Source organism: Electrophorus electricus, chromosome 14 (assembly GCF_041902795.1).
Source record: "Electrophorus electricus isolate QZ-2024a chromosome 14, ASM4190279v1, whole genome shotgun sequence".
NCBI classification, from domain to species: domain Eukaryota; kingdom Metazoa; phylum Chordata; class Actinopteri; order Gymnotiformes; family Gymnotidae; genus Electrophorus; species Electrophorus electricus.
This window is the reverse complement of record NC_137510.1, coordinates 9,815,974-9,828,241: the sequence shown is the minus strand read 5'-3', so window position 1 is coordinate 9,828,241 and position 12,268 is coordinate 9,815,974. Positions and strand designations below refer to the sequence as shown.

Here is a 12,268-nt window from a genome sequence, read left to right as displayed (position 1 = left end):
ACGTAGACTCATATAAGCCACTTGCATCGTCTTTGATGACGTCACAGCCAGTGGTTATCCTTGGCCAATTAGGAAGTTAGCCTTTTGGACATTTCCTAGAGATTTTGCGCAAAGCATGCGTGCGTAGTCTGTTTTTTTTTTTTTTTTTTTTTTTTTTTTTTTTTTTTTTTGTGTGTGTGTGTGTGTGTGTGTGTGTGTGTGTGTAATGGAGTGTAGTGGTTGTTTTCACAATAAAAGGAATTATAATTTGGGAAGTGAGCTAATGAAGTGTACAAATTTTTTGTTCCGATAACTGAAAAACGTAATACAAAATTAACCAATATATATTATACATGTCATAGCTTTTATGACATCCTTAACTGCATTTGTAACTGAGGGAAATTTAGTTAAACTCTCTGGAGCTTTAAAGTGCAATGCTCTTTTCTACTTTTACTGCACTCTAACAGTACATCATCTTTGAGAGTTGAACTATGAGAGTCTGCAAACACAAAGAAAGCTTTCCAACCAGTACTGGTTTCATTATAAATGAATGAATAAAAAAGACTTTGATGACCATTGATGAGAGCTGATGACATAGGATGTGACAACACTGTGACTCATAAGAATTGGTAAGCTCTTATTTAAAAATCATGTGTAATGTCTGATTAGGCAAATCCATGTATGTCCAGCTGAACTCCTGGGGTGAGCACGGTGGGGTGGGGGTGGATATTATCCCTTACAAATAGCACAAATAGAAAAAAATAAACAAAAGGAAAACAGAGAAAGAGGTAGGTAGGATGGGAGTGACAGGGAAGGAAAGCCGTATAATTACAGTAAGACAGAAAGTGGAGTCATATTGAGGAGAGAGAGGGAGAGAGAGAGGGAGAGAGAAAGAGAAAGATACAGCGAGAGAGAGCCCAGCCCACTTCTTCAAAACCATTCAGCTCGTGCATAGTGATCAGTCCCAGACCTCTCGTGAGTACGCTGCTTCCCCAGGGCTCCTCCAGAAGCTGCCTGCGTTTTCCATACGAACTTCCCAAGGACCCAGAACGCAAGCAAGAGAGAGAGAGAAAGAGATACAGAGAGAGCGCGAGAGAGGGAGGGAGAGAGAGAGAGAGCAAGAGAGAGTGAGAGAAACCCATTACAAGTCAAGTCCAACAACTGGCAGAACTTCATTTTCTTCAATCAGCACATCTCATCCCCACAGCTCTTCTTTAACAAGAAGGATTACCTTATTTTTCTTGCTTTACTTTGATTGCAATAGTTTAGATCTTTTTTTTTTTTTTTCTTTTTTTTTTTTTTTTTACAAACTTCTGTCAGACTTATCACATCCACAGGTAGACAGCAGAGCTAACGCTGAACGTCAGTTGGACGGATTTTTTATTTATTTTTTTAACAAAGAGGAACTTTTGAAAACTTATTTTCTCCCCCTTTTTGTTCCATTTTCATTTTCGCTTGAATTTCGGTGCTAGTCAGCCGGACTGCTGCGGCCAGTCTGACTTGCTCCTCCAACCTTCCTCCAGAATTTGCTGTCTGCACTCCCAGGATGTCTCTACTGCCAGCTGTGAGCGGGGCCCTGCTGCTCCTGGCTCACTGCTGCTCCCTCGCTGCCATGGTCACATCGGGCACACTGGCAGCAAGCAGCCATGCGCTGCCACCCTCGCTGTCTGAGCAGGATGTCCTGTCGGCAGGATGCCCGTCCTGTGCCTTGTCCCGCATGCGGAGAGGTAGCCAGGCTGACGAGGAGGAGACACAGAGGGATGTGGTGGAGGCGGTGAAGACGCACATCTTGAGCATGCTGCACCTGCAGGCACGACCCAACATCACGCACCCTGTGCCCCGAGCCGCCCTGCTCAACGCCATCCGCAAGGTGCATGTGGGGCGCGTGGCCAAGGATGGTAGCGTCCTGATTGACAACGAGCCTCACGGCCGCACCAACGCCGAGAGCTCAGAGCAAGCCGAAATCATCACCTTCGCTGAAGCTGGTAAGTCTGAGTGTCTGTGTTGTGTGTTTGTGTGTGTGTCTGTGCGTGAGAGAATATATATATATATATATATATATATATATATATATATATATATATATATATATATATATATATATATATAAAGAGTCCGCAAAGCTGGGAGACTCATCATGCTGTGTGCCAAGTTTTGAAAGTATTGCAGTGCAGTCCAAATCGGATAGGAAAGGAAGGCGTAAGTGAGATAGTGAGAGAAGCTGGAGATTCCTGCACCTGGGATGGTAGAGTTTGAAGAAACCTGTTGCCTCTGCACAGAGGTAGAGAGAATGATTTGGGCTGTTCTGCAAATTCTTACTCTTCCTCCTCATACTGCTCTCCTCTGACAGACCAACCCTTATTCCTTTAAACTCACCATAGCCATAAACTCTTAGGTGAAGGTTTATCAGGGTTAAAGGGAAGCGCTCACTTCGATACTGACAGGCTTCCCAAAGAGCCAGCTGCAAATAGGATTTGTCGGTGGGAGACAGCGCTTGGGTTTCCCTACAGAAGAATTCTCGTCTGCCGCGCTACTCAGAGGTGCTGTCAGAATGACAATGTGCGTGAAGATGTGGGCTCTTCTCAGTCAAATAGCACAGGATGTGACAGATCGACACAGAGAAAATAGAAGCAAACGTGCTGAACCCTCGGCTGCAGACACGTGGCTTCCGAACAGCAGAGAATAGATCTACGCGACTGCTTATTTGGTTAGAATGATGCACTAGTTAAAGGTATGGCATTCACGTTAGCAGTAGGGAGACGTCAAAGAAGCAGTGAGAAAGTTAACGAGACACAGGAGCTGATGCAAGAACCGGGCTAATGACAGTCGTTTCACGTTAGAAACGAAGTTTGTTGCTCTTGGCTAAGGGTTGAACGGAAACTCTACAGTGGTCCTGGAACTACCAGAAAAAGCTGCAGCAGCGTTTTAAGACACTCTTCCCTGAAAGCCAGCACAGGTAACTGTCCTTTACTAGAATAGCATACAGAACATTTTGCTTTCGACTTTGACATTGTAGCCTTTGCAATAAATATAGCGCCATATAATAATCAGAAACAATTAAATAAACGTAAAAACAACTGAAATCTATTTCCAGCTGCTGTCCACTCTCGTACGTTACTGGCACTGGGGCTGAGGACAGACAGGCGACAGCCCGTTAAGCGTCTGTGTGAAAGAGAAAAACGTGTGTGTGACGCGGTAAGGGAACCGTTGTGTAAAAGACATTCGTCGCTCTCCAAAATACACTTTCTGTTTTAAATTGAGCGTTGATTTTGTGGCAGTTAATCAAACGACTGCTTTTCCCCCTCAAAATTTCGAAGCGCAACTCTACAACCGGACACCCTCATCAGCTCAGTTTAAAGCACCGTTGAAAAGCGAACATCACACAATAATATGATTATACTTAGTGAAGTCCCGATGCATAATTAATAACCTTTGCCACTATTCACTATTTATGAGATGGGAGTTAAAGGGTGTTAATCCCTAGATACAGCAGAATTATAAACAGACCACCCACTGCTCTTCTTAACAGTTAGGTGTTTTTATTCAGTCTGCATCTCCTTTGAATTTAGGCCTGCGATCATTCCAGAAACACTTAATTTCAACAAAAATACCCTTGTAGCAGATACACATGACACTTGTTGGACCTTAAAAACATATTGCAGGGATTTAATAAACGAACGCAACTGGATATTTCTCTAGACTACAAAATAAATCTTGACTCAGTGGTTGACTATTTTTCACAAGACATCCAACCATTTTTACTGGTTTATGAGAGTCGTATTTACCAGTGGGACAGAAACGCACAGCGACTTTACAGACTTTACACGCCAAGGATTAACCACTCCTTGTCCCTTTGTCTTGCATAATATGTACAAATTCTGTAAATTCGACGTTCATTCTTGTTGCCATTAAATGGCAGCTTACTTCTGGCAGCAGTCTCTTTACACAGACAGAGAGTTAACTACAACACTGGATGTCAGAACAATATTTGTATCAGAACAATAATATCCCGTGGTGTCAAACAGACGCGAAACACACGCACGCACGCACGCACACACACACACACACACACACACACACACACACACACACACACACACACCACACACGCACACGCGTTCTCCTCGTTGCTAGATTCACTATAGTTCACTATGGTCTGCTGTCCTCTTAGATTCTTGGCAATTTAAGGTCAAACATGACCTTGATGAAGCTATCAGTATCCAAAGACAAGGACTTCATATGCAAGGACGGCAGGGACTTCAGCATGCTTACATTATTGTGAAACAAATTGGCTTTTAAACCACTTGTGTTTATAGTACTGGGGTGTCCATGTAATATTTCATATATTTGTTGAACTGCATCTCATTGCTCACAGCTCATTTCAAGTACTAAATTGTTACTAGTTTGAATTAATATCCTTGAAGTTCTGCAATTAGTGTGTTAACATGACTACAAATAACAGCTCAGTTACACTTGTGTGTCTCGAAGACACTGGAGGAATTCACTGATTTGTAAACATCACTGTCTTCATCTTTGCCAACATATATATCTTAGGAATGTGCAGTTTCTCCTTGACATGTCACTGTGGCAGTCCAATCTTGTCTTAGTGCCAGAGGTCAAAGAAATAAAATAAAATACTCCACAATGGTTGGCCGGAGACCTTTCTGAAAGTCTTCAGCACAATGATCTTTCAAGTCTAAGATCAACTGCTGCTAGGCATGTGCACATACACACATACACACACACACACACACACACACACACACACACACACACAGAGAGAGAGAGAGAGAGAGAGAGAGAGAGAGAGAGAGAGAGAGAGAGAGAGAGAGAGCGAAGACTTTGGTTTACAGAAGCTATTCTGGTCCTATGTGAAACTCATAGCAGGCAGCAACCAATCTGTAACTCAGTCGGTTTTTCCAAGAGCCCGTCCGTTGAAACAGCGAAGGAAAGCTGTGACAAAGTCCTATAAATATTTTCCCATATCTTTGGGGATGGTGAGATTAAAAATAAAACGGCGGACGGCTTGGGAACTTGTGTGTGAAGCTGTGACTTTGGCAGGGTAAAAAATGGGAAGTAGAAGCCTTCCCAAGATTCCTTACTACTGCAGGGAGGCTGAAGTCAAACCTCCGGCCAGCTCCAAATCTCCAAGAAAACAGATGATTATTGCTGTGGATGTGACCAGTGTGGATGCGTATGCGCACACACCTAGCCTGCCCTTCCATCACTCAATCCTTTGCTACTCAGGCATGCTTGCTACATTTGTGAGACGTGTTGTGAAACGATTACTTGCCTCGGAAGCATGTACTGCTGCTGTTCCTCTTTCTTGGAGCCTGTTTCGTCATAGAGTATAACTCAATTCCCACACTCTAGGAATCCCCAGCCATGACTGGAATCATTACAAATGCCAACCTATTAATGTCTCTCCAGAATGGCTAAGAGGTATTTGCTATAGTAAAGAGAGACTAAAGTGTTTTGGAATCAAACCAATCTCACAGAAAAGTAATGACCGGAACGACAGAAGAGCAGAACGGAAATCAGTCACTCTATGTGTTATGGTGGGGATTTGGACTTCTAGCTGTGCTTTACATTCCAGTTCCTTAAATAGTAATTCCACAAGACTTCTGAGCATATATATGAAGCCATTTCCAAATTTATAACTTTTTGTCTATCTTAGTAAAATCTAGATTTTTTGCAATTTACAAATCTTTTTTTTTGTTTGTTTTTTTTTGTACTGAAATACAGATGCTTAAACACAATTCACCAAATTCTATGCATAAAGTGAACCTATTACAGGAGCTCCTATATATTATACGAGCTCCCATGCACCCTATTCTAGCATCAATTATTGGTAACTTTGCCAGCAGATTTGTTATCTAAACTTGTTTGTGTGAGTGTGCTATAGCTTGCAGATGCTAGCTTGGGAGATGAACAGTGCATATCACATATCCAGGAAGGGAGCATACATGCTCATAGATTAAGGGTTGAGACAGTCCACCGCTAGAAACGCAGCCAGAGAGCATTGGCAGGTCAGCACATCATCCATGTGCACAGTGGATCTGCCCTCGGGGGAGGCAGGCAAGGTAGAGAGGATGAGGTGTCAGGGGTGAGATGTTAAAAGGTCAAGAAGAGGGCCGAATAGTGCGGATGACGGGGTACATAACGGAGTCAGCGAAGTGTATGGAGTGACATCAGCCTATGTTGTGTAAAGGTGTCGATTCATTTAGTGTAGTTTAGCTGTGGAACTGAGAGCAGAGAAAGTTTGGGGATCTCTTGCCTATTCTTTGAACAGAATAGCAAATGCGCTCGACTGAGAACACTAGTTATACTGCCTGTTCAGTAAATAGAAAAGCTATTTACAAAAAATATTGTGTGATTGTTTTAGTTGTTTTGGTTTTTCTTTTTTTGTAAAAAACATATAAAGGTTCTGCTGGCCACCTAAGAGTATGTGAATAAATATTATCAGGAAATGTGTGTTATACATAAAATCTTGGGGTTATGGATATTTTGGAAAATGTTGCTTTCATTCATTTTTGCCATTGTTTTGGATATGGCATTCTGATATTAATACACTCATACCAGAGTTGTTTAGTCTGTGAAATTTGTCCTCATAGTTGACATGACTGTTTGAAATATGCTGTCTGGCATTGGAGTCGAGGCAGTCAACATACACAAACTCTCACATCATTAACAGAGTCATTCTAATATTCTCTGCATTTTATAACTCACTTTATTTCACAGTTGTTCAATGCAGAAAACAGCTGAGAATCTAATTTATGAAGGGGTATTTGAAGGGTAATCCTTGTATGGTTTAATCTGCACACAGAATCTTGTATGTCAAGGCTGACCTGTCTGTTTCTTTTAAAGTTATGCTATCCTTTTAAGATCTCAGATGTGTGGAACAGTTGATAGCTAGCCTAGACCTTAACAGGAAACATTAATGTCAAGGCATTTGTCAGTGTGAGTTAACACATTCCTCGACCAGTTCTATAAGCTGTCCCTGTAAGCCCTGGTCTCTTTGAAACAACCAAGCCAATCTTTGCTTGAGGCTAGAACTATTGCCTTTAATCAGTACTGTCAACAAATTAGCCAAAGACAAATCACATCTACTCCTTACAGTTATCCCCAGGAGGAGTATAAACAAATGCCACCTACAGATGGGCATCTTCTTATAACCTCTCTTGCTGTGACCTTTTTTTTCTGGGAGGGGGTGGTACAGAATATTCGCAGAATATTTATCTCTTAGGCTTTGAGCATTGGGGCATTACACACATTACAATATGACAGGAGGTCAACATGAAGATCAAAGTGAGTGATCCCCCCTAAGGTAAACTAGATAGAGATGGGGATTAGAGAACGCATTAACCAGAGCCATGTTTAAAGAGGAGTGAGTCCACCCCCCTCCGTACACACCTCTTTAAGTTCCCAGGTGATTCTATATTGCTCCCTCCTCCCTATTTGAAGACATGGAATCGGGAGGGGAGGAATGTGTAAATGTTATTTTCCATTATTGTGTGGTAGACAGCTGTGCAAACTATGCTCTCACGGTTACACTGCTGTTTATTGTTGAGGGATTATTGTACAGCTCTGTAGTCTTTAACCTCAGAGGTTTTTATTTTTCCTCTTACACAAATGTATTGAGAGGCATGTGGAGATCGGGCACTTCCATCCCCCGTCCCGGTGGGGTGGGTGGTGGTCCTCTGCAGGCTGAAGTCCTCACTGGCAAAGAGCCCAAGATGGGTTTGCTCAGCTTAGGAAATGCTAACGATGCTCCATTCTCTTGCGTGCTGCAGATTAAAAGGGAAACAATGCACTGGCCAGTGATGGAAAAGCCCATTATTTTTAGAGTGTGCTCATGAAGCTCTTTTGTGTTTGGACAGATGGGACTAGGGATGTGTAAACACACACACGCACACACACACACACACACACACACATACACACACACACACACACACACACACACACACACACACACACTCACGCACGCACAGTGACAAACTGACATTGTTAGTATGCAGTAATTCTATAAATATGCAGCTTTCAATAGAGGTTGAATGGGAAAATGTTTTTATATCTCGGGTATGTACAATATTTACAGCAAGATAAAACATCAATAGCTATAAGAGACTCTTTATAGTTGATCACAGCCTCAAAATCCCCTCTTAGCAATAACAGTGTTTTGCGTAAAAAATAATTAATCACAGTGCTGCCTAAATGATGAAGTGCCAGTTTATAAGTGACTTTGGAAGACTCAGGGGGAGAGCTGCAAAGTTCCCACATCACCCAGCAAGACCTTCAAAATCTTGACAAAAGTGTAAAGATTTGCCACAGCAAATAAGGAGGTCTCATGTAAAGTTGGTTTGTAATCTGAAGTTTACCAGAGGCCTCATCTGTGGCTGTAAGACGCAGCAGGATCAAAGCCAGAGGGAGACTCCTTTTGTGATTCTGGGAGCTGGAGAGTCACTGAAAAAATGGCACATCTTTAGTCCCAGATGGCCACTGTGTACAGAATGCTGTCTTGGCCATGTTGTGTTACAGTACGTGCAGAAGATCTGGGTGCAGGTCAGCAGGCTCCAGGCACTTAATAGATCGTTTGGCTGGCAGCCAGCAAAGGGGCTCCTGAGGGCTTGTGTGGCCCTTAGTTATCTCAAGTTCAAGGTAGGAAGAGCAGAGTTCAGGGATAAGGATAGTGTGTGTGTGTGTGTGTGTGTGTGTGTGTGTGTGTGTGTGTGTGTGTGTGTGTGCGTGTGTGCGTGTGTGCGTGCGTGCATGTGGTGTGTTCATTTAAGTGCATGGATTCAGATTTCTGCCTTTGACATACAGAGAAGAAACAGTGGCCAGCTATTGTATAAACTTTGCTTTCCTTTGAAAAGCAGCATGAGTTAAAGGGCTTCTTGTTGCTGAAATCCAGCAAGCCTGTAGGTCCAGAACTACAGGGTCACTGCCATAACTGCAAAGCTCAAACGCTGTATTGATCTTACCACTCCCAAACAGCGACAACTCTGATGTGGTGAGCGCAGAGTCTACTGAGTCAACCGAACAGCCTCCCACTTCCAACAAACTAATGACCTGTTTGTCTCCCACCTCCTCTGTTTCTCCAGGTGAAGCTACTGGACTGATAAGCTTCCTCATCTCCAAGGAGAGTGACCAGATGTCTCTGGTGGAGCAGGCCAATGTATGGCTTTTCCTGCGGTTGCCAAAGGGGAACCGCACTCGGACCACCGTCACCATCCATCTGCTGCTGCAGGGGCCGGGCTCTGAGGAGCAGCTACTGGCCGAGAAAGCTGTGGACACACGTCGCAGTGGCTGGCACACGTTCCCAGTGGTGGCCAGTATGCAGGCCCTGCTGGAGCGTGGCGGGAGCGTACTGAACCTGCGAGTCTCCTGTCCCCTGTGCGCTGACGCCCGTGCCACGCCCATCCTGGTGACCCCAGGTGGCGGGGAGCGCGAGCAGTCACACCGGCCCTTCCTGATGGCTGTGATTCGGCGAGCAGAGGAGCAGGGCATGCAGCGGAGACGCAAGCGTGGCTTGGAGTGCGACGGCAAGGTGCGCGTGTGCTGCAAGCGCCAGTTCTACGTTAACTTCAAGGACATCGGCTGGAACGACTGGATCATCGCGCCATCCGGTTACCACGCCAACTACTGCGAGGGCGAGTGCCCGAGTCATGTGGCCAGCATCACCGGCTCCGCCCTCTCCTTTCACTCCACTGTCATCAACCACTACCGCATGCGGGGATACAGCCCGTTCACCAGCATCAAGTCGTGCTGCGTTCCCACGCGCCTCCGCGCCATGTCGATGCTCTACTACAACGAGGAGCAGAAGATCGTCAAAAAGGACATTCAGAACATGATCGTAGAGGAGTGTGGCTGCTCGTAAGACGGTATTTAAGGCTAAAACTAGAGCAGGGAAGGAGAGATGGGGTGGCCAGGCTGGCTCTGCAGGATCAGGGGCGGGGTGGGGAGGGGGAAGGATCACGCCCAAAGGACTTGGACAAAACTCCAAACAAGGAGGGGGGAGGAGACATCAAGCTCAGCCATCCCTCTGCCTCCATCTCTCCGTGGCCCTCAGCCGCAAGACGGACTCGCACACAGCGACGGGCCTCTCTCTCTCGACACGGCGGCTGCTCGCACGTGGCCGTCTGAAAATTCAGCGGGTAGTTTGGAGTGGTTCCCGCGGCACTTTCAGAAAATAAAGAATATATAATAATAATAATAATAATATATTTTTGCTACAAAGCCGAGGGAATAGGGGTGAGAGGCTATTTATGCGAGCGAGAACACATTGCAGTCCCTCCGAACATGCCCTTCTGTGTATGGGGAGACCATGATGATGAGGTGCCTGAGCAAACAAATCTCAAAACTATGCAACTTGTCAAGTATTAAGATTTATTTTTCATTGATGTGTTGTTTTGTTTATTATGTATTTACTTCTAAACACTAAAAAAGAGGAAGTCTTCTTTTTATATTATTTTGAAAGTGTGTTTTGTGTGTTTGTAAGTGTGTGTGTGTGTGTGTGTGTGTGTGTGTGTGTATTGTTGAGAGATACTTGAAAGAAGTTTGACGGGCTGCTGGAACCAAACATTTCTGTTAATTATTATTATTCTAATTATTATGACTTGTATTGTTAATTATTTTATTATATTTTCCTTCCTGCTTTTTTGTTATATTATCTTTAAAATGAGACGTTACGAACGTTTACAGTTTGCACTATGCCAACATTTTGATCAGCCTAGCCACATATACCAACGATATTTAGCGAATGACAAGAGGCACTTCAGAACGGACAAAACTTCCTAGATTAAGTTCAACCAGGTGAAGAGAAGCGAAGCAAATGGATTAAGATGGTGGACAGTGGACACACGTTTCACAGGACCTTGTGCACACATGCATTGTGTAGTGTTTTATTTTGTTATCATTATTAGTTTTTTTTAATCAAACGCCAAAGACTTGTGTTAGTGTTTCTAAACAATATTAGGCTGCATCAGAACATTTATTCCTAAAGACGTCCAGCTGAAGCCAAGGGAAAGCCCAACACTGCTATGTCTCTGTCTCATTTTTGTTGCCTATGTTTTTGTGCATTTTGCACAGCTGCACTCCCCATGTGTGTCTAGCCATCGAAATGGTGAATCCAGCACTTACGCCAACATTATAGTGGTTTTCCTTATTTTTTGAAAGCAAATGTGCAGCATTGATGTTTAAAGAAAAAGAAATTGGGAGATGTATTGTTGAATGATCTGACATTTGGATATTTATAAAATATTTCACCAAATATTGGAAGGACCCTGTATGATCCAAACCATGTCATCATTTTGTTTAACAGATATTCATTTTTTTTGTTTCCTGAAAACAGGTAACTGCAATTTCAACAAATGAAGCAATTTGGGGGAAATGCTTAATAAATGTGTTACAGTTTGACTGAAAAAAAAAAAAGCATATTTGTGGATGTATGGGAATGCATTCAAAAATGAGAATGAGAAAAATAAAGAAAAAATCCAATCCTGAAAAATACATAAAAAAGAAAAATATGTTGTAAATTGTCTTTGTTTTCGTTCATCATAACAAAAAGAATCAACACTGAAAAAAGTGAACTAAGAATTAAAAAATCTATTTTTTATTTTGTATATATGGAAACCGAGATACCAATATGCATTGCTTCATTGTACAAATCAAAAATGTGCTTGTGTGTTTTTTTTAATCTAATTTATTTTACAGTATTTTTGTTCCATTTTTTGCTTCACCATTAAAGTTAAAAGGGTGTACACTAAAGCAGATGTCTAAGAAACGTGTCGTTACTGCTTTTGGTTGGGAGCGATCTGACAAAGAAATAACATGGTCAAAGATGGCAGTACTGTTAAGAAATGCCGAGCATTCTCTGCCATTGAGCTCAGTCTGCTGCATACTGTACCACATCCCTAATTCACAAAATCAGCACCTGAAATATCAGACTAAACAGATCTTTAATCTCTTCACATGCACTAAACATAGCCACGCACACACATACGCACACACACACACACACAAACACAACATTAGCAGTCATTCAAATGCATGCAAAATTGTCTAAACTAAATAGAACCAAAGAAAACTATTTGGCCTCTCCTTTCACTTTGGCTATTTAAAACAATTATGCTTCAACAACAGACGGCTCCTCTCAACAATAGTTTCTATAGTTTTCTCAACTCAAATCTGTATAAAATAAGAGCCAAACACATAATAGCATTACTCACTGTGATGATGGTCCTATAAAACATTTTAAGTCCACAGCATTATAACCAACTTCAAAATA

The 12,268-nt window shown here is 42.8% G+C and overlaps 1 protein-coding gene across 1 annotated transcript; it reads left to right on the top strand.

The window, feature by feature from the left end:
• Positions 1–706: 706 nt before the first annotated feature.
• On the top strand, positions 707–11,742 carry inhbaa (inhibin subunit beta Aa). Its single transcript, XM_027013286.3, has 2 exons — positions 707–1,964; positions 9,084–11,742. Exons 1-2 carry the CDS (start codon positions 1,526–1,528, stop codon positions 9,857–9,859), a joined length of 1,215 nt encoding a protein of 404 aa, XP_026869087.2. The 5' UTR covers positions 707–1,525; the 3' UTR covers positions 9,860–11,742.
• Positions 11,743–12,268: the final 526 nt, after the last annotated feature.

What these genes read in the sequence shown, in the direction of transcription:
- inhbaa (XM_027013286.3), top strand. Translation starts at nt 1,526, where the DNA reads ATGTCTCTACTGCCAGCTGTGAGCGGGGCCCTGCTGCTCCTGGCTCAC. An exon ending in CATCACCTTCGCTGAAGCTG is followed by an intron (nt 1,965 to 9,083) that starts GTAAGTCTGAGT and finishes CTGTTTCTCCAG; the next exon opens with GTGAAGCTACTGGACTGATA.